We start from the raw sequence: 23,264 nt of genomic DNA, 5'->3' as shown, positions 1-23,264 counted from the left end.
ACTACTACTGCCATAGAAAAATATTCTATGTTTATAAATAATATGAGTATTAGCATATGGTAGTATGCAAATCCGAACTCAGCCAAAGTGTTCAATGTCACCCGTCGCATCCTGAAAGATTCGAAGCTTCCAAAGAATTCGAAATAATACGAAGATTCGCGATTCGAAGCGCGAACTGCTCCAACTCGAGTTAGATCGACCTTTAAGTACACTGGTAACGAAGTTTTGTGTCCAGTGAAAACCGTATTTCTCTGGAATTTCGTGAAATCACGGGAACACTCCATCAAATAATAAAACAAATCAACGCCGATCATAAACAAACACACAAACGACTCTCAAACACGCGAAGGCATCAGTTAAAAAGTGATTTACTCACGAAGGCCCGATGCAAGCTCCACCAGTCCCGACCCGAAGAAAGGAAACACAATATCCGTTCAATGACTGTTCAAGTATAATCTCCACAAATTTAATCTTGATGTCGCTTTGATAGTGCAAATAAAGCGTCTGTGCATCACATAACCGGACAGGTTTATGGCTTTAAGAGAATTGTTTTTATTGCTTTGCATTAGATCATCGCAGGTGTAAATCACAGGCTACACAGATACATTATCTACACCAGAGCTCGGCAGGCTCATCCTTCCTCCTTCCTTTTCCTTTTTTCACTCCCTCCTCAATCTCACTTAGGGTACTTGTGACGTAACAGAGAGAACGCAGCCTACGTCATTTAATCTTTGCATCACGAGTGATCTTCTGTGCCTTTTAATATTTTAAGACATTGCATAATATATATACAACAATTTGTCTAATTGCTACTTTTGCTGATGTATCCAACTTATGTGTTTTCTGTCCAATGAAAAAAGAAAGTCTGCATTTATTTTGTGTAAACATGTAGGCTACAATCCCTTTGGGAGGATTTGAGTTTTTTATAAACAGTAAGTTAATATTATCATAAAAATATGATTTTCTGTAATTCTCTTATGCAGTGCTAATGTTCTGTTTATGCAATGTGCAATACAAAATGTCCTTGTTAGCTCCTTTCGTCTTACTTAATAATGACAACAATAATATAATCAACTTTATTTGGAGTAAAACTTTATAAAGTACGTTACAGAGAGAATATATATATATATATATACTGTATATGTATATACACGCAAATGTACCTACATTCATATTAATTTTAGAGCTTTCCATTCCTCCAGGATTGTCTTCTCCTCTGAGCTGTTCTTTATGGGCTCAGTCATCTATTTATACTTTTTCTTTAATAATTGAGAAGAGAGGAGACCTTTCGAAGAGTCCATTTTTAAGGCGACATTCATGTGCCCTCAGTTATTTATATTTCAGGTTATTGTTAAAATGTTGTAATTCTCTACAATTCTGTATAAACTTCATGCTCTGTCTTGATAAAAATCAATCAAATAAATATCTGATATTTGTGGGATGTGTGGGAATTGTGGTAAAACAACTGGATAGCCATTGCAGGTTGCGAGCTAATCTGTTGGTCCTTTCAATGAATGGTGGCCAGACCTTTGAAGCTCCAAAAATCACATAAAGGCTGCATAAAGGACTCCAGTGGTTTAATATATATCTAATATAAGCGATCCAATCACTTTAAGTGACAAACAGATCAAAATTTAAATCCTTTTTTACTATAAATCTCCACTTTTCACAAAGTGAAAGTGGAAATTTACAGTTAAAGAAAGGACTTAAATATTGATCTGTTTGACACCCACATCTATCATATCACTTCTGAAGACATAGATTTAACCACTGGAGTTATATGGATTACTTATGTGCTGCCTTTGTGATTTTTGAAGCTTGAAAGGTCTGGTCACCTTTCAGTTCCATTGTGAGGACCTACAGAGCTGAGATATTCTTCTAAAAATCTTTGTGTTCAGCAAAAGAAAGTCAAGCACATCTGGGATGGCATGAGGTTGAGTAAATGAAAGAATGTTCATTTCTGGGTGAACTATCCCTTTAAGATTTGTCGAATTGCCATGACTTTTCCAAGCCTGGAGATCACAAATTTAAAGTTGCCTCATATTTCCAGGTTTTCCATGACTGCAGGAACCTGTAATTATTATAAAAAAAATGCCACAATTCAAATAACCTGGAAAAAAGACATTAGTTATAGTGAAACTGCAGAAAGAACAGGCCAAAGAAGAAAATGTTATAACAGCTCTTTGTTTCTTGCTTATTCTATTTTGGCATCCATATAACTCTGGAAGGTAGCAAATGCAGTGTAAAATGCAAATGCTGACAGAATGGGAAGAGTTGCCAGAGAAAGAACAGAGAGATTACTACAAAGGGAATAAATTACAGTCAAAGTGTCTTATTTCAGTCATATGATGGGGCTTCATTTTCATATAAGAGAGTGTGCTCACCTTCAGGTGGCAGTATATTCACATCACTTAAGGCTTCACTGCAGATGTTGCACCCTGATTCTAATTCACGTCATCTGAATAACATTGAGGAACAGGTCAGTGCCTTTTGCCTGGTTATTTGTTTTTATTTTTAAGACTAGCCTGGATGACAAAAGACAGGTAAGGAATATTTGGTACAACTCATGTCAGGTTTCAACTCAAGCACAATGAAGCTGCAAGACCAACTACTTTTATTTTTAGATTTCTCTAAAAGACAACATGATGTGCATCTTGAAATATAAATATTTTGAAAAAAAAAAAAAAACAGAAAATATCAAATTTGTTACCCTAGTCTATATTACACTGAAAATAAAACTTCAACTTCGTGACTATTATGATGGTCAAATCTTATATACACTCACTGAGGACTTTATTGGGAACACCTGTACACCACCTTATTAATGCGCTTATCTATTCAGCCAATAATGTGGCAGCTGTGCAGTGCACAAAATCATTCAGATATGGGTCAGGAGCAACAGTTAATGTTCACATCAACCATCAAAATGGGAAAAAATATGATCTCTGTGATTTAGACCATGGCATGATTATTGGTGCCAGACAGGCTGGTTTGAGTATTTCTGTTACTGCTGGTCTACTGGAATTTCCACACACAACAATCTCTAGTTTACTCAGAATGGTGCCAAAAGACATTCAATGAGCGGCAGGTCTTCGGACAGAAAAGGGTTGTTGATGAGAGAATTGCCAGACTGGTTCAAGCTGACAGAAAGGCTACAGTAACTCAGATAACCACTCTGTACAATTGTAGTGAGCAGAATAGCATATCAGAATACACAACACGTCGTACCTTGAGGCGGGTGGGCTACAACAATAGAAGACCAAGTCTGGCACTTTATTAGGACCATAGTGGTCCTAATAAAGTGCTCAGTGAGTGTATATCTAATTACATAACACATATAAATATAGAAGTACATTCCTGCCATGAAACTTTCATGTCTCAGCACTGACTTGCCTTAAATTCAGTTAAAAAAAACAAAACAATAAAAATCAACAAGGTCATATGAATTTGCTCCTCCTGACATTGCATACATTACCACTGTGCACATCTTCATACAGAACACTAATTAAGAAAAATAATAAAGGGCATCCAATTCTCTCACACTGATGTTTACAGTAGCAAAGACCTGTAAATGCTAAATAAACACGTTTCCATCAGATGGAAAAAATGCTGTGAAAACAAAGGTAAACATTATTCAAAGACGTTTGAGACAAATGTAAAAGAAAAATACATTCTGAAAACTATTGATTGTCCTAAATAGCAAAACGTCCTCAGCACTGGGAACAGAAATAATTCAGTGCTTAATTTCTCCATCTGCACAAAATCAGTATTTCTGTTATAGTAAAGTAAAAAACTAAAAGAAAGGCGAGAATCCAAAAAAAAAAAAAAAAAGAGAGACAAGCATAAAAGTATGCCTTATATATATATATATATATACACACACACACACAGTATATGCATTTTTAAGAATTGAAGCATGATTTTGATATTATATGGTAGTGTCTGTCTGTTGGTTTAAGGTATCCAGCCAAAGCACTTGTCGTGAAACACGATTTCAAATTCAGCATAAGAGAAAAGGCAAAAAAATAAATGTTTTAAGTAAAATTATCTTAAAATTTAAATAAACAAGTGAGAAAAATAATAGTATAAATTTAGACCACTGCACTAGCTAATCATAGACAGCATTACTCATTCAGAGAGTATGATTGTGTCAGAAAGTGAACTGAAGTTCACATGCAGTTTGAAAAATCAGAAGAGTACAGAGCGAAATTACCTCTAATAAGATGAAATAATATTTGTAGTATTATTATATCAGCAATAGAGACTATAATAAAAAGAGTCAGCATATGATACACTATACATTTGCATAGAAAAACTTGGTTCTTGATATGGGATTGTGTGGTATGTTGATTAGACTAAAAAGTGATAGCAGAGATTACTTGCCTTATTATTGTCAGTCTTTTCCCACTTCATCTGAAATTCCCAAATGTGATAACATTATCATGTGAGGGTTGGGTACTTGTTTTAAAAAAAAATATATATATGTATATTTCTTTCTATTTCGGTCTACTCGGTTTTCAACTTTCAAGTATTGATAAAAATATATTCAACAATAAATAATAATAATAATATTAAAACTTGCTCTGTCAGTCGTTAAATCAACAGGTCTTCGTGGAAGTAAAGCATCAAAACAAAAACAAAAAAAATGTAAATGGACAGTACAGATGTACGCACTCACAAACTGACACTTCTGTTGTGCTGTTTGAGAAACTCCTCTAAAATGTCTACATTTGTTTGCCTCACACACCCCGTACCCTCCCCCTCTTGCCCTGAAAGACTAACATCACTACTTAGATGACCCAGATGTTCAACTGAGTCACACTTTCCAAGATCTGAGATGATGGTCTGCAAACTGACACTGGACAGGGAGTTCGAATCAGATCTCTTCACCACAGCAGTTTCCATCTTCCCCAACTTAATGGCATTAGCCACTCCCTCTTTTCCATCTACCCATTCACTTGGTCTGTAGTCTCCAGAGGCTTCGCCTTCAGTCTCTGTGCTGCTGTTTGTCTCTGCTCCTACTGGAGGGCTCCGCCCACCGTATGTTTTGTTTGATTTATCCTTTGGTTGATCCTGCTCTCTCTGGGCGTGAATCTCCACACTGATTTGCTCCAGTTGGTGCAGAGTGCTGGAGTAGTTTACCTTGGCTTTGGAAATATGCTCCTCTAACTCTAAAATCTTTGACTTGTGCTCCTGCAAAAACATTTTTTATTTTTTGACTATGTTCAACTAGAACACTTTAACTAATGGTTTGAACAAAGAAATTGGTGACTTTGTTGATCATTTTAAATATCCAGATTTGTATATATCTTCTTACATAATCTTAAGTGTTAGTTCACCCAAAAGTTTTAATTCAGAATTTACTCACCTATATGTCTTTCCAAACCCATATGATTGCATTTCTTCCGTGGAACATGAAAGCAGATGTTCAAGCTGCTCTTTTACACAATACAATGAAAGTAAATGGAACAGAAATGGACAAACTCCAAAAAGGACAGAAAATTACCATAAAAGCATTGTACAGGTAGCCCATTCAAAGCATTAGGGGAGGGTAAAAATCTTCATTAGATTCTTAAATCTCAAGAATGAACTTTTAATCTATGTGTAAAGCACTATATATTAGGAAATCACTCGTATTTGCAACCAAATTTCACGCTATGCCATTTTGCAACTGGCTGGTAAATGTTCAGATTTCCCTCACCACTGAATTAATTGTGTAGAATAGTGGAGTATTCAGCAGCGAGATCCTTTCACTCCATGTTGAGAGTAAAAGTTGTTCCGTGTAATGTGTCTCCAAAGACGAGATCTATGCAACCGATTTGCCAATGATCTCTTTTAATACTCTTTCTGTTAGTTGATCAAAAACAACAAAAAAATAAACATTTAATTTTAATCAGGCATAGCACAGATGAGATAAAGATTTTTGAGTCTCTCCAATTAATATGCCCTCATTTACAGATGCCGTTTACAGACCGGCATTTCTGTAAACGGCAGAAATTTGAAATTAAATTAAATAGAATGAAGTAAAACATTTTTTGATGATTCCTTAAAGAGACAAAGCCGTTTTTTGCACGTATTCAACAAATCAATGTAAATACTTGTAAATAGTTCAAATTATGCAATTAAATAATAAATATAACAAAATATAATATATTATATTGCAGATATTATCAGATTTAATGATTGAATACAATGATTTTTTCATTTTTAAAAAGCTGAAATGTGAAAACAATATGAAAAACGAATACATTATAATTCATATTAATATTAATTAATAATACATATTAAATATATCTGCAAGCAGCGATGATGGGCCCAAGCTCCATGGGTTCATTTCCACCTGGTGACTTTCGGAAAACAATGCAAGGAAGACACATGCATTTGGCATTTTGGAATAAGGCTGTAACATAACAAAATGTGGAAAAAGTGAAGTGCTGTGAATACTTTCCGGATGCACTGTAATATATCTATATATCTATATCTATCTATATCTATATCTATCTATATATCTATATCTATCTATCTATCTATATCTATATCTATACATATATATCTATCTATCTATATATATATATATATATATATATATATATATATATAAAAAGAGGAACAATTTTAAGTCTGTTTTAAGAGCCACACTTCCTGCTGCAATGTGGTGGCACTATGACCAAAATAATAACATCCCTGTGATTATCCCCCAAGACTAAAAATACATCTCAATTTTGATCTAAATCAAACATTGCACACAGAAGTTGAGACACTTAATTCTTCCCATTTTTTGACATTAATTTAATGCCTCACCACGGCAACATCATTTAATATATAAAAAATCTGTTCACAATTTTGCATCTTCAATGTCTTGGCATAATGTTGCCTAAATTTGGTGACAGTCACATGAATCCCCTAGGAGGAGTATTTAAAAGTTCAGGGCATGCAATTTCCAAAAACTCCAAAATGGCCGACTTCCTGTTGGGCGGAGCTAAGGATTGAAATTTTTAAAGTTGTCTGGCTTGATGAGAACGATATTCTAAATTTGGTGACTGTAGGTGAAACTGACCCCACCACTTCAGTCAAAAGGTGGTAATATAGAAAGGAGGGACAGGAAGGAGACGCATTCGGTCTTCTAGATATGAACAAACTTTTGTGCAATTAAGTGAAAATCAATCCCAGAACAACAGCAAAGGTCCTTGTTAAGATGCCAGAGTTAAGTAGTAACATGTTACTTTTACTCCGTTACATTTTCTGGAGTAACATTTTGGGGAAATTTCACTTTTAGAGTAGGATTAAAAGTGGGTACATTTTACTCTCACTCAAGTACATTTCTAATGATTTTTTGTACTTTTACTTCTCTACAATGTGTGGCGCTACTGTTACATTACTGGGTTTAATTTTAATTAATGTGTAATTTATTGAGCAATTATTGAATGGAACTTTTATGAGAGGGGAATTTACAGCTGCACGATGAGATGCTTTGACAAGTGATGAGACTGTCACTCAATTCATTAGTGCAGCAGCATCAAACTCTTCAAAGTGAAGCACTTACTTCGCTCCACACAGTGAAAAAAAGAATATCTTCGTCATGCAATGCATTCTTTTAACATCAAGACAAGCTGATATTTCAAGATTAATGTCACAGTTCCAACTTAAGGTAGCACGCTGAGGTAAGTTTTGACTCTAATTCTAACGCTGGCTTTCTGTGTAATGAGATCCATGTAATCTATGTAAACATCCAAGTTAAATGTAAATTACTGCCAGTCGCATGAGCGACAACTGGAGCGCACAGACAGCATTTCTGCGCGTGCACAGCAAGGTGCGTGGGGCGCGCGTGTGTGATGTGCACAAGGCAATCGTCGCAACGAGAGTGGCTGTATCCGCAATCGTTCACTCATTCACTATTTCCTATATAGTGAATGGCAGTTAGTGCACTATATCTCAGCAGTAAGTGAATGAAATGAGTGAATTGTGTCGGAGCTCTTGGGGCTGGTGCAGAAATGTCACATATGAAACTTATTTGTTCTTATTAAATAATATATTAATACAATAAATCTTCATTCTGTTTGTCATTTTTAATATATACTGTGTGTTAATATAGAGTAAACACATTTTATCATATAAAGAGTACATTTTAAAATGTATCTATGTTTTGTCTCTATATATGCTATTTTAATCTAGTGATAATTTGTCAAAGTAATTTACTAAATTCAGCATGAAATAAAACATTGCAGGAGTGAAGGAAGCAGTAAACTCCCAGCTCGTACATCTTCCCCTTGGTGGATTGTGGGAAATTAACCGTCATCGAAATGTACACTTGAAATTAGAGTGCAAGGTGGGTAATAACGAGTGAACAAAAGTGATAGCTCAGCCATAATTTAATATTCTATCATCATTTCTCTACCCTCATGTTGTTCCAATCCAGTGTGAGGCTTTGTATTATGTGGAACACAAAAGATGGGACTGACAGTCTCGCTTACCATTCACTTTCTTATATATATATATATATATATATATATATATATATATATATATATATATATATATATATATATATATATATACACATACATACACTCACCTAAAGGATTATTAGGAACACCATACTAATACTGTGTTTCGCCTTCAGAACTGCCTTAATTCTACATGGCATTGATTCAACAAGGTGCTGAAAGCATTCTTTAGAAATGTTGGCCCATATTGATAGGATAGCATCTTGCAGTTGATGGAGATTTGTGGGATGCACATCCAGGGCACGAAGCTCCCGTTCCACCACATCCAAAAGATGCTCTATTGGGTTGAGATCTGGTGACTGTGGGGGCCATTTTAGTACAGTGAACTCATTGTCATGTTCAAGAAACCAATTTGAAATTATTTGAGCTTTGTGACATGGTGCATTATCCTGCTGGAAGTAGCCATCAGAGGATGGTACATGGTGGCCTTAAAGGGATGGACATGGTCAGAAACAATGCTCAGGTAGGCCGTGGCATTTAAACGATGCCCAATTGGCACTAAGGGGCCTAAAGTGTGCCAAGAAAACATCCCCCACACCATTACACCACCACCACCAGCCTGCACAGTGGTAACAAGGCATGATGGATCCATGTTCTCATTCTGTTTACGCCAAATTCTGACCCTACCATCTGAATGTCTCAACAGAAATCGAGACTCATCAGACCAGGCAACATTTTTCCAGTCTTCAACTGTCCAATTTTGGTGAGCTCTTGCAAATTGTAGCCTCTTTTTCCTATTTGTAGTGGAGATGAGTGGTACCCGGTGGGGTCTTCTGCTGTTGTAGCCCATCCGCCTCAAGGTTGTGCATGTTGTGGCTTCACAAATGCTTTGCTGCATACCTCGGTTGTAACGAGTGGTTATTTCAGGCAAAGTTGCTCTTCTATCAGCTTGAATCAGTCGGCCCAATCTCCTCTGACCTCTAGCATCAACAAGGCATTTTTGCCCACAGGACTGCCGCATACTGGATGTTTTTCCCTTTTCAAACCATTCTTTGTAAACCCTAGAAATGGTTGTGTGTGAAAATCCCAGTAACTGAGCAGATTGTGAAATACTCAGACCGGCCCGTCTGGCAACAACAACCATGCCACGCTCAAAATTGCTTAAATCACCTTTCTTTCCCATTCTGACATTCAGTTTGGAGTTCAGTAGATTGTCTTGACCAGGACCACACCCCTAAATGCATTGAAGCAACTGCCATGTGATTGGTTGATTAGATAATTGCATTAATGAGAAATTGAACAGGTGTTCCTAATAATCCTTTAGGTGAGTGTATATATATATATATATATATATATATATATATATATATATATATATATATATATACATACAGGTGAAACTCGAAAAATTAGAATATCGTGCAAAAGTTCATTAATTTCAGTAATTCAACTTAAAAGGTGAAACTAATATATTATATAGACTCATTACAAGCAAAGTAAGATGTTTCAAGCCTTTATTTGATATAATTTTGATGATTATGGCTTACAGCTTATGAAAACCCCAAATTCAGAATCTCAGAAAATTAGAATATTGTGAAAAGGTTCAGTATTGTAGTCTCAAAGTGTCACACTCTAATCAGCTAATTAATCCAAAACACCTGCAAAGGGTTCCTGAGCCTTTAAATGGTCTCTCAGTCTGGTTCAGTTGAATTCACAATCATGGGGAAGACTGCTGACCTGACAGTTGTGCAGAAAACCATCATTGACACCCTCCACAAGGAGGGAAAGCCTCAAAAGGTAATTGCAAAAGAAGTTGGATGTTCTCAAAGTGCTGTATCAAAGCACATTAATAGAAAGTTAAGTGGAAGGGAAAAGTGTGGAAGAAAAAGGTGCACAAGCAGCAGGGATGACCGTAGCCTGGAGAGGATTGTCAGGAAAAGGCCATTCAAATGTGTGGGGGAGCTTCACAAGGAGTGGACTGGAGTGGGCTGGAGTTACTGCATCAAGAGCCACCACACACAGACGGGTCCTGGACATGGGCTTCAAATGTGAAACGTCTTACCTGGGCTAAAGAAAAAAAGAACTGGTCTGTTGCTCAGTGGTCCAAAGTCCTCTTTTCTGATGAGAGCAAATTTTGCATCTCATTTGGAAACCAAGGTCCCAGAGTCTGGAGGAAGAATGGAGAGGCACACAATCCAAGATGCTTGAAGTCCAGTGTGTTGGTTTGGGGAGCCATGTCATCGGCTGGTGTTGGTCCACTGTGCTTTATTAAGTCCAGAGTCAACGCAGCCGTCTACCGGGACATTTTAGAGCACTTCATGCTTCCTTCAGCAGACAAGCTTTATGGAGATGCTGACTTCATTTTCCAGCAGGACTTGGCACCTGCCCACACTGCCAAAAGTACCAAAACCTGGTTCAATGACCATGGTATTACTGTGCTTGATTGGCCAGCAAACTCACCTGACCTGAACCCCATAGAGAATCTATGGGGCATTGCCAAGAGAAAAATGAGAGACATGAGACCAAACAATGCAAAAGAGCTGAAGGCCGCTATTGAAGCATCTTGGTCTTCCATAACACCTCAGCAGTGCCACAGGCTGATAGCATCCATGCCACGCCGCATTGAGGCAGTAATTAATGCAAAAGGGGCCCAAACCAAGTACTGAGTACATATGCATGATTATACTTTTCAGAGGGCCAACATTTCTGTATTTAAAATCCTTTTTTTTTTATTGATTTCATGTAATATTCTAATTTTCTGAGATCTGAATTTGGGGTTTTCATAAGCTGTAAGCCATAATCATAAAAATTATATCAAATAAAGGCTTGAAATATCTTACTTTGCTTGTAATGAGTCTATATAATATATTAGTTTCACCTTTTAAGTTGAATTACTGAAATTAATGAACTTTTGCACGATATTCTAATTTTTCGAGTTTCACCTGTACATTTTAAAATGTGAATGGTAAGCGAGACTGTCAGTCCCATCTTTTGTGTTCCACATAATACAAAGCCTCACACTGGTTTGGAACAACATGAGGGTATTATTTATATATATATATATATATATATATATATGTGTATATATATTGTACTTTTACTTGAGTACAGTTTTTGGCTACTCTGCCCACCTCTGGAAGATGCTGGAGGAAACATGTAGACAAGTGTATATATATAGACAGTAAAACAAGTCCTATATCAACATAACCTGAAAGGCTGCTCCGCATGGAAGAAGCCACTGCTCCAAAACTGCCATAAAACAAACGGACTACAGTTTGCAAGTTCACATGAGGACAAAGATCTTTGGAGAAATGCCCTCTGGTCAAATTAAACAAAAACGTAACTGTTTGACCATAATGACCATTGTTACTTTTGGAGGAAAAAGGGTGAGTCTTGCAAGCCAAAGAACACCATCCCAACCATTAGGAAGGAATATTATGTGGATATATTGAAGCAACATCTCAAGACATCAGCCAGAAAGTTAAAGCTTGGTCACAAATGGGTCTTCCAAATGGACAATGTCCCCAAGCATACCTCCAAAGTTTTTTCAAAATGGCTTAAGGACAACAAAGTCAAGGTTTTGTAGTGGCCAACAAAAAACTCTGACCTAAATCCGATTTAAATCCGGGCAGAACTGAAAAATTGTGTGTGAGCAAGGAGGCCTACAACCCTTACTCTGTTAGATCAGTTCTGTCTGGAGGAATGGGCAAAAATTAAAGCAAATTATTGTGAGAAGCTTGTGGAAGGCTACCCAAAATGTTTGACCAAAGTTAAACAATATAAAGGCAATGCAACCAAATACTTACAAAGTGCATGTAAACTTCTGACCCACTGGGAATGTGATGAAAGAAACAAAAGCTTAAAACATCGTTCTCTCTATTATTCTGATATTTTACATTCTTAAAGTAAAGTAGTGATCCTAAATTACCTAAGACAGGGAATGTTTTCTAAGATAAAATGTCAGGAATTGTGGAAAAACAATTTAAATGTATTTACATGTGTTTAAATGTATTTGGCTAAGGTGTATGTAAACTTCTGACTTCAACTGTAAGTACCAATTCTGGTGACTAGGTGAAAATGTGGGTGCTACAGAGCCCCCCTTATATGCCCATTTTCAAGGGGGCACTACAAAGCACCCCCCCCAATTGGGTCCTAATTAATATTTTCATATCGTACCTAGTTAGAAGGTCCCCTGTAAAATTAACAGCATTAGCTGGGAGATAATTTATTTTATATGCAAGCAAAAGGGACATTATAACTAAAATATACCCATATGAATCGATACTGAATTGGGAATCTGTATCAATACCTAGCCCTACAACGTATAGTCATATTTGAAGTAATATGATGCAAGATGTGTTGTTTTGGTGGTTGCCAAATGACATTGGTATTTTGTGTTTTAACCATTCATTAAGTTCCGAATGTGATTTTAGAGCTATGGTGGAGGGGAAGATTTTCAATTAACGAATTTCTTAACAGACTTTGAATATAGTGCACAAGTCGAATGGATAATATCTTATCTTTTTTTTAAATATTTTTTGGCATCTGTCACCATTTACTTAACATCTCCACAGAAGAAAGTAATTGTGAGCAAATGTTGACTGAATTTTCACTTTTGTGTGACATAACATTTCATTTAAAGGTCATCGTCCTACATCAACACTACAGTACTGTTAACCAAAAAGAACATTTAACAAACATCTAGTGTGTCATTGAACTGAGCCTTGAGTTCAAAGTAAGGCTTGGACTTTACGATGGCTCTCTTCAGAGACTTCAGCAGCTGCTGCATGTGAGCCTCGGCCTCCTGGCACTGCTGAGTGACACGCATGTGCTCACGTTCACACTTCAAGCGCTCCTCTTCTGCCTCGTTCACCTGGACATCACAATAACAGTCACCTGCATAATGCTTTGAGAAATATCTGCATGTGTGTGTACAAAATACAATCAGTGTATGTACATCAATATGAAATTATTTTCACCTAGGAATAATACTCTTTGTACTACATTTATGTTATATATGGAGTTAATGATGCATTTGTGATTCAATTTATTTTCCATAAGGTCAAATATGTGTTTGTTTGTACAGCCAGTACCGGTACATACTGTAAATTCAAGGCATAAACACTCTTGGAAAAATAAACGTGTATGAACAATGAACAATAAATACTGTGTATTAATTTATCCCACTACTTCTTGCATACTAGTGGTGAAAAGTATGCATACTTGGATGTGTGGATGCTCAGGTTTAAGGTCGGAATGTTTGATGTGCAGAGTGTAGTGAAGTACCTTTGAACAGGAAGCTAAGATGTCTTGGAGGAAAAGTGGTATACCTTTGATGTGGCATGATTCAGCATCTCTTGCCAGGTTGGATCCAGTGTCTTGACTGCAGAGAGGCCTTGTTCAGCCACATGGACCATCTCCCGAGCAGCTAAGTGCATGGAGGCTGCTCTCTCAAAGCTGAGCACTGCTTTCTGGGTCTCCTGCTGGGTCTAAGAGTGGTGTAACCAATCAAAGTGTGTTTAAGAGACAACATGAAATTCTATTAAACTGTAACAAACAAAAAAAACAAAAAAACTTCCACAAGATGTTACACTTGATATGGCCTGAAGTGCCCAGTACACAAGTTTTTTTATATACCTAAAGCAACACAATTCTACAACAGTTTGTCACAATTTGATTTCCATTTAATTTATAAATATAAGTTTACTTAATCCATTTAAGTTGGGACTTCATGAATACATTGAGGTATTGATGATGTTGCATTGACAAAACTGGGAAACAAAGCATTTTCCAGCATGCTTTGCATGGGACACGATATGGAGTAAATGTTAAAATTAAATGTTATTTTGTGTTTTTCTGCAAGATGAATATAAAGGGGATACTTGTTAGTGTTTAATATTTTGTTATGTTGCGATTTAGAAGAGTTTCTGTTATATTGGAGTTTTGGGGGGTTACCATTATTGTAAAGAGTGGAGCTTGAGCTAACAATGAAGACAGGTAGATGTCACCAATGAAACTGATTGCTCGCTTGGTTGAGCAACTGTTGTTCTAACCATAGCATAGTTACTAAACTATACTTCATAGTGCTCCAAACCAGCATTTATGTAGCATGCTAAAATTCACTTTCACTAGTTAGTACATAATGAAATAAGGAAGATTAATTTGAGTTACATTGACACATCTAAATTTGTTGGGTTTACTCAATTCATCATGGCACTTTCTGCACAAAGTGTCTGTGTTGAGATTACGTTGTAATTCTAAATTAAGAAAACTAATTTCAAGCACATGGAACCACAGTCCAAGATTTAATGAAGTTCAGCCAAAGATTTATTTTTTGATATAAGCAACACTGATAACTGCATTAATAAAATAAAAAAAGTGTATTTCTACAACTGTCTTCCTCAATACTAAACAGTGAGTAAATGCTTGCATACCTCTTTTGCTTTGTTCCGTGCCTCATAATAAGGTCTGGCCTTTTTGATACAGGACCCCAGTTCTGAATTCATTGTCTTGAGTTTAAGCACCGATTCACTCATAATCCTCCCGTGGCTGGCCCGAACCTCCTGACAATAACAATGGAAATCACAAATAAAATTTTTGGCAGCTTAATACTACTAAAAGCTTCTGGATCAAGCAGGTCATGTTCGTGCAGGAGTGACTTTGGCACTTTCAGAGCACTGCTAATCTTGTGGGCCATCTAAATTATAAGGTAAATGTAATTATGGTAGAAGGTGTCTAGCTACACAGGTTGTTTTTTAATCAGAATTGTATGAAATGGTGTTTGCAAATGTAAGAGTCAGAGAAATGTTGTAGTAAGACAAATGTTGTAGGTTTGATTCCAAGTAGGGTCAACCCAACAACTGGGATTACTTATATTATAATCCCATTTAGGAATAGGTAAAAATATATAATTTTCTGATGCAATGCAATCTTCATTTAAACAATCTCGATATTGATTCGGAAATCCTAAGATCGGTATTTTACTATATACGCAACTCTCTACCATCATCACTTGCGTTTGAGACCAAATTGTGGGCTATGCAACTAAAAATGTCTGTGATTAGCCACTGGCTGGTAAATGTTCAGATTTCACTCACCAGATTGGCAAAGTAGTGTAGCTGAGATATAAGGTTTAATTTCACTCTTTCCATGTAATGTGTCTACAGACGAAATCCACACAAACCATTTATCATCAAATAATGTATCTTAATATCCTTTTGGCTCTTTACAGTCAATGGACTCTATGCACAGAACGTAGACTATGTATTTCTTGTCAAATCTCAGGGGGCTAACAATATTCCGGTATCGTATCCAGCTAACACAGAAGTGTCAAGAGTTTTAGTAAACTACTATTCTTCCTAAAATAAAGTGATTTGAGCTCCAAAAGTGCAAATACATATGATCTGAAGCTTGCAGAGCACTGCTATACCATTGTGTAATGCTTCATCTGTGTGCAATCAATTGATTGTACAGTTATTTCCAAGTGTGAAATAAAGCAACACATGCAATTTGAGAGCAGAAACTATCACCTGAAGTTGACGATGTGGGACAGTTGCTTCATTGCTCAGCTGAGGTTTTAGTGCCATACACATGGCGACGAAACATCACTGAGAACACTACATAGTACAGATTTTTTGGTCAATTTTTATATTTTCTCCCTAGTCAAAGCATGAGATTACACATGAGTAAAGCACTACTAAGACAAAAAAAAATATTATAATTTGTTATCAACATTAGTTAACATGAATTAACAATGAATACCTTGACTGCATTTATTAATCTAAGTTCATGTTAATTAACACACTAATAGATTTAAAAAAATCTAAAGTTAACATGAACTAACAATGAACAACTCTATTATTATTAACTAATATTGACAAATATTAATAAATACTTTAAAAATAAATGATTAATTGTTTGATCATGATCCCAAGACATTAATGCATGTTAACGAATGGAACACAATTGAATCTATATTTAGGTTATTGTGTCAAATTACTGTTAACTGTCCTTTTTTTGCAAATAATAGAATAAAGGATAATAAAATGTTCACTTCTCATAAGCATTCGACCATAATTATTGTTCTCTTCAGTTTGGCAGACCTATGCACACGCACATGACAAATCTCTCAGAAACGGGACACAATTTTTATTAATGTTAATTATACTGAAAGTGAAAATTATATTATACTGCATAAATAGAATACAATAAACTAATACTGACCACAATTAGACTAATTGTATGGGTAAAGTCACTATGTTAAGAAATATATGATTGTTCACTCCAGCATTTGCTGTGAAGCTGGAGTATCATCAATTGTTATATTACATTAATTTACAGTATCTTGCAAAAGTGAGTACACCCCTCACATTTTTGTAAATATTTGATTATATCTTTTCATGTGACAACACTGAAGAAATGACACTTTGCTACAATGTAAAGTAGTGAGGAAACCTGGTTTCCGCCACTCACGCTTGACACCAAATAAGTTTATCTTGGTCTCATCAGACCACAGAACATGGTTCCAGTAATCCATGTCCTTAGTCTGCTTGTCTTCAGCAAACTGTTTGCATGCTTTCTTGTGCATCATCTTTAGAAGAGGCTTCCTTCTGGGACGACAGCCATGCAGACCAATTTGATGCAGTGTGCGGCGTATGGTCGGAGCACTGACAGTCTGACCCCACACCCCTTCAACCTCTGCAGCAATGCTGGCAGCACTCATACGTCTATTTCCCCAAAGACAACCTCTGGATATGAAGCTGAGCATGTGCACTCAACTTCTTTGGTCGACCATGGCGAGGCCTGTTCTGAGTGGAACCTGTCCTGTTAAACCACTGTATGGTCTTGGCCACCGTGCTGCAGCTCGTGTCAGTGTCTTGGCAATCTTCTTATAGCCTAGGCCATCTTTATGTAGAGCAACAATTCTTTTATTCAGATCCTCAGAGAGTTATTTGCCATGAGGTGCCATGTTGAACTTCCAGTGACCAGTATGAGGGCGTGTGAGAGCGATGACACCAAATTTAACACACCTGCTCCCCATTCACACCTGAGACCTTGTAACACTAATGAGTCACATGACACCGGGGAGGGAAAATGGCTAATTGGGCCCAATTTGGACATTTTCACTTAGGGGTGTACTCACTTTTGTTGGCAGCGGTTTAGACATTAATGGGTGTGTGTTGAGTAATTTTGAAGGGACAGCAAATTTACACTGTTATACAAGCTGTACATTCATTACTTTACATTGTAGCAAAGTGTAATTTCTTCAGTGTTGTCACATGAACAGTCTTTTGTGAGATACTGTATAATATCACAGGGCTATACTTAATCTAGAACAATTAATCAATATAATTACATGTAATACAGTCGGGGACAGGGACCTTGCTAAGCCAGTGCTGGTCTATGGCTTCTGTATAGTCACTCTTATTGTGCTTGATAACTTAAAATAAACGTTGTTAAACCCCTTCTTCCTTTTACTGGATGGAACAACAGCTCTGTGTCTCAATGCGCGATGGATATTGTCCAATGTCATCTGCAGAAACTTGTGTAAATTATGCATGTGAAAAGTAATTTTCCCCAGAGTCATCTCAACAGCATTTATCAGCGTAGAAAGAAATGGTTTCAAGTGCTGAACCGTAAGTATGTGTGCCCCTTGAGGCAAAACGTAGAAGTGACCGTTCATAGAGTCTATTGTTGATCAAAAAAAACAAAACATCAATATGTAATTGTAATCACAAACAGCACGGTTGAGGTGAAGAAGCCATTCAAATTAATATGTGCTCATTTACAGACGCTCTTGACAAAACTGCAGGTTTTCTTAAAGAGACAGTACCCATTTTAAACGTGTTCTACAAATCACTGTAAATAAATACTTGTAAACAGTATAATAGTATCAAATGAAAGTATAACAAAAAATCTTCAACATGTTATTGTGTTATTTTTATCAAATGAAGGGATTTCATACAGAAAATCACAGCACAATCCGAAATACAACATTTGAGATATTTCTGGTCAAATAAAGTACTGCATAATAGAGCATCACAGATGTGAGATACTACTTGAATATAACACAATTACTATTGATTTATTACTATTATATGAAGTAGTAGTAGAAGTATAATGGTGAATATTACAAAATTATACAGAAGTTATCTATTTCTGTCATACTTTTTTCTTTTAAATTGAGCTTTTATTTTGGTGGAGCTTTTATTTTGAAGTGTTTCTGTGTTGTTTTGACCAAGGAGCTCTGACGTAATGACGGCAGCTTCCCAATCCGGGTCTCAAATGATTATTAAACTGCAAAAGGCTACTATTTAAATAAATAAATATGTAGTCTGTATATGACTGCACTAAAAAGTGAATTAGCCCTCTGTCTGCGGTCATATGCTACAAACAGAGCATGCAATGCTCATAGTGTTTTCCATGTATGAGCCAAGGATCTCTCAATGGTATGAGCAGTTTGTGTCTTTGTTCCTGCACAACACCGCTGTTATGCATTTGCACTTGAATAATTTTACTTGCCTTTTCAGCAGATTTGTTTAATGTGACTTGCCAAGGAGCAAAGAAAAGATCATTTGCACATTATAAAAAAATTTGGAATCATTATGAGTTTACGCAAGTAAAATTATACACGCGCACATCCCAGGTAACCCATAACACTGGTTCCACACATTCACAAGCACTCACATTTAACACGCTGCTCGTGCAAACTATACATTTATTACATTAAATCATAGCTTTTGCTGTTAAATAATCTCACTATGACAAGGTCCCCTGTGTAATTAACAGTATTAGGCGGGAGATAATTGCTTTCATATGTAAGTAAATTGGAAATTATAAATGTAATATAACCATATGAATTGATATTGAATCTAATAGAAATCTGAACTGAAATGAGAGCTTGAGAAACATAATCAAATCAAATTGGGAAATATGCATTAAAACCCAGCCCTAATCCCATTTAATCATTACTGTAGCAGACTAATTAAAAAGTGTCTTTTAAATTACATGGAACCTTAATAAAATAGTAAGCATTCATTTAGGGGCTCTTTCATAAAACACAAGTATTACAAATATCTCATTAACACATTGTAATGTAAATTGTCCCATTGAATTTAATGTATCAATTTACACAAGACTGGATTTCCAAACCCTTTACACAACAAGTTGTTCTGTTTAAGTAACTTGAAAAATGCCCTTAGTTGAGTTGAGGCATTCTACAGTATATGGGCTAACACCAATGTCCTTTTGCAACAAAGCATTCTGAACTTTCACTTACTTGCAGCTCCAGTTCCAGCTTGTTGATCTCCTTACCAGCCTCATTTAGATGCTCAAGTTCCTCCTAAATAAAAAAAAAAAAAAACAGATGGCAGTAGTCACCTAATGGTAAATCAACTGGGCTGCTAACATCAAGGTTGTTTTCGATCTAAAGTAGGGGTGAATCTAGAGAGTTACTGAGATTTAAATCCATCTTAAATCACTATTAATCTCTTGATCAACACATTTCGTACAACTTTACAATAACCCTCAACATTAACATTAGTAACTGCAAAAATTGATGGGTGGATGGATGGAGAGTTATGTTTTAGATCAAAAGTACTGTTTCCCATTAATTACCTAGACTGTGGTGGCCTGCCACAGTTTAATTTGTCCCGCTAGTATCATAATGAACTGAAAATATTGAGAAAGAGTTCCTTATTGATTTAAAAACACAAGAAGTTCTGCATGACTGTGTGATTGGTAAATTCATTAAACAGGAAAGGAGGACTGATTTTCACTTCAAGCTAATTGGTAAGTGTTTTTTACATTGTTATATCAACATCAGGAGATTTCGAAGTGTAAATTAGGCTGCTTGAGCATTCAGTGTCAGGTCAAGTTTTGAAAAGTAGTGCTGCATTCCATTCAGCTCGGAAAGTCGGATTTTACAACTTCCTACTAGGAAAAGTGCAAAGGAATGCATCATGAAGTCAGAATTACAACTCGTAGGCTCTTGCTGAAATTCTGACCGCCGATTTCGCCGAGATGCAGGTGCATGATGTTACAGAAACATGGCGACACTCAGGGAGATATAATAATACCATTTATTTAGTGATATCGATAAATTTGTTTGTTTGTTTCCACATTACCTGCAGAAACAGGTGCATAAAACATAATCTTTTTTGATAATCGTACACCTGAAGCACAAATGTTACCACTGCAGCATTGTTTATCAGTTGGGTTGCTAGGAGACATCTATAATGGGAGTCAAACCCCTTCTAAGCTAACAGGAGCATTGCAGTTTTGTTTCCTTAAACTTCATCTTCCGAATATCGGGGAATGGAATGCATTTATGGTCAGAGATATCAAGTAGGAATATCCCACATCCAACTTGAATGGAGCACATCATAACCGTGTACCCAGATGAAATGAAATTTATTGTAAGCAACATTTAAATCGCTATTATTATTAGATGAAAAACAATTCAGGTATTATAGACCTTGTAGAATCATATGAATAATTATGATTTTAGAATATCTGTTTGGGAGACGTTAATTTCACAAAACAGTCATGCTGCAGTTAAAATAACACTTGCTTGAGCATTAAGTGTAATTTCAAGTTCTGGCTTTTGTGTTTGGACGTGTTTTGAAAATATCAATTGGTAATATTTGTTAGCTGCAACAAAGTATGATGCCCAAAGGCATAGGGTGTCTTATTCATTGTGAAACTATGTTTTCTTAATGGCATGAATCACACTGAAGGTCTAAATTGTAAGTGCACGGCCCACTACTGCTAGTGTGTCATTAAAATAATCAAACAACCATAACAAGAAAACACTCACTTCTATTGACTGGGTAACTAGCTTTACAAAGTAATAATATATTATAATCATACAGTAAAAACCAGTAGCAGTTTTATGTTGCATTTCATTCTGAATGTTTACTTGAATACTTGATGGCCTACTGCAGTTAAATTTTTTTAAAGCTATTAATTTGTATGTTTAGTTCTATTGCGGTTTATATTGTTATTTTATTACTGACTGTTTACTTGTTTTGAATAACTACTTAATAACTTGAAACCACTCTTCCATAATTAACTAATTAGTTACAGCTTGGTTTTTTGTAGCGTTTCATGTTTTTATTTTTATGCGTTTTATGTTTTTATGTTCAATTGTTGATTTTCCTTGTGTGTGTTTTTGTTTCTATATATTTTACTGTACAGCACTTTGACCAACGTTGTTTTAAATGTACTTTATAAATAAAATAAACTTGAAACTTTTATTACAGCTGGTATTGAGAATTGCCAAATTTCACTACAGACTATTGAAATTTTGGTAGCGTGATTATGTATAGCCTATACTGTATATGGTAGTTCTTGCTGCAATAACAATATGAAAAAGTAGATCTTGTTCCATGAGAAGTTTCAGCATCCCTGCTTTGCATCCCTGCTTTTAATGATGGCAAAGGAGGGTTTTTTTATTTGACTACCAAACATAACACAAATAATTACCATTTGACAATAGCCTCCTCCCCTAACCAGTGCAGTTTACATTTCTGTCGCAGTAATTTAAGTTGATTGTATAGGTACAATATTAGGTTGAGCATCGGTCATAATATTACAAAAATGTGCAACATAATCTTTGACATGTTACTAGAGCATGTAACATAAATGTTATTTTCCCGAAAAGTGAATTACCAATTTACTTGTCCGGTGGACAAGCACATGACAATGTTTAATTAATGTCTGCTCTAGTCGATTTTGTGTTTTGACCTTTTGTGAACTGCGTTAAACTCCGTCTCGTTTATGCTTTGTGGGTGTGACTTTTTTGCCGTGCTATCACCATTCATATCTATACAAGCAGCGTTTATGATTAAATTACTACTAGAGCACAACATTGCTTAAAATAGCACAAGTTCTTCATAGATCTAGCCTCTTAATTTTGCTCTCAAAGTGCACCAGATTGATGCATTAAATTTTAAAAGGTACAAAATGTTCTAACGGAGAAGCATGCACCCCGTACCTCCCTAGAGGTACACACCACAGTCTCACAAAACCTGTGGGAAACACTGAATAGAGTTTGCTAAATAACTCTCTAGTGTGATGATTGCATGTCTGTTTACCGGGATTCTGGGATCTAGTTGATCCTCAGGTAATTTTCCATGCGTCTTTCTTTCCTCTTCACCTATAGATCGGTAAGAGGCTTTATTTTCCATTTCTATTTTCTCGGATTCCCCATCAGCCTCTCGGCCATCGTCGTTCACGTCCTCTGTTTGGTCTCCAACAGATTCTTCTCCACTCTTTTCCTCTAAAGATTCTCCAGAACCCGCAGGACTCTCGCGCAAACCCGCTGGATCCATTTCCAGGACTCTGTAGATGTCCAAGATCAAATGCTGCCGAATAACGAGGCGAAAACTATCAGATCCAAAGCGAAACAGAGCAACCACACACTTGTTTATATTTTAAATATCTCCTTTCATGTCCACGATAGTTAGCTCTGTGCTAGCTACGTAAAATTGATTGACTTATGAGTTTAGCGGTGCCTCGAGTGGTCAAGTAATTTAAATGGAAGTTAATAGGCAAATATGTCACCACTCGGTCGCATACAGCACACATATTTCACCGTGTTCACCCCATAGCTATCATTGCACTCCGTCCGTCCTTCAACAATCACATGAAATGTGATACGAGTGTGAAGTAAATAGAAAACGCGAAAGCCAACCTTTTAGAACTCTGCGGGCTACTGTAGTTTGAAATGAAGTAAAATGTAAATATGCAATGTACTTGCGTGACAGCGCTTTGGTGACGCGTGTTTAATAACTGCTCTTTTGTGAAAAATTGCTTGTT

At 36.2% G+C, this 23,264-nt stretch overlaps 2 protein-coding genes across 3 annotated transcripts in view; both read right to left on the bottom strand.

Moving 5' to 3' along the window:
* Positions 1–635, bottom strand: part of LOC127629754 (gamma-aminobutyric acid type B receptor subunit 1-like) — a 68,717-nt gene extending 68,082 nt beyond the window's left edge. Inside the window, exon 1 of the mRNA XM_052106976.1 lies at positions 377–635. The gene's annotated coding sequence lies outside the window, so the exon portion shown is untranslated. The remainder of the gene's footprint in view (positions 1–376) is intronic.
* A 1,142-nt stretch (positions 636–1,777) lies between these two features.
* On the bottom strand, positions 1,778–23,133 carry LOC127629755 (SH3 domain-binding protein 5-like). 2 transcript variants are annotated; one of them, XR_007968796.1, is made up of 7 exons: positions 22,541–23,133; positions 19,723–19,785; positions 14,879–15,007; positions 13,775–13,933; positions 13,144–13,317; positions 2,385–5,193; positions 1,778–2,071 (listed from the first exon to the last, which is right to left on the bottom strand). XR_007968796.1 is itself a non-coding variant. In XM_052106977.1 (6 exons), exons 1-6 carry the CDS (start codon positions 22,775–22,777, stop codon positions 4,675–4,677), a joined length of 1,281 nt encoding a protein of 426 aa, XP_051962937.1. In that variant the 5' UTR covers positions 22,778–23,133; the 3' UTR covers positions 2,183–4,674. The 2 variants fall into 2 exon arrangements, 1 of the variants encoding a protein (XP_051962937.1); XM_052106977.1 differs by lacking the exon at positions 1,778–2,071 and having other exon boundaries at positions 2,183–5,193.
* Between the last annotated feature and the right edge of the window lie 131 nt (positions 23,134–23,264).

The sequence above is a fragment of the Xyrauchen texanus genome, chromosome 36 (genome assembly GCF_025860055.1).
Source record: "Xyrauchen texanus isolate HMW12.3.18 chromosome 36, RBS_HiC_50CHRs, whole genome shotgun sequence".
NCBI lineage: Eukaryota > Metazoa > Chordata > Actinopteri > Cypriniformes > Catostomidae > Xyrauchen > Xyrauchen texanus.
The sequence above is the reverse complement of the archived record's forward strand: the minus strand, read 5'-3'. Positions and strand labels throughout refer to the sequence as shown.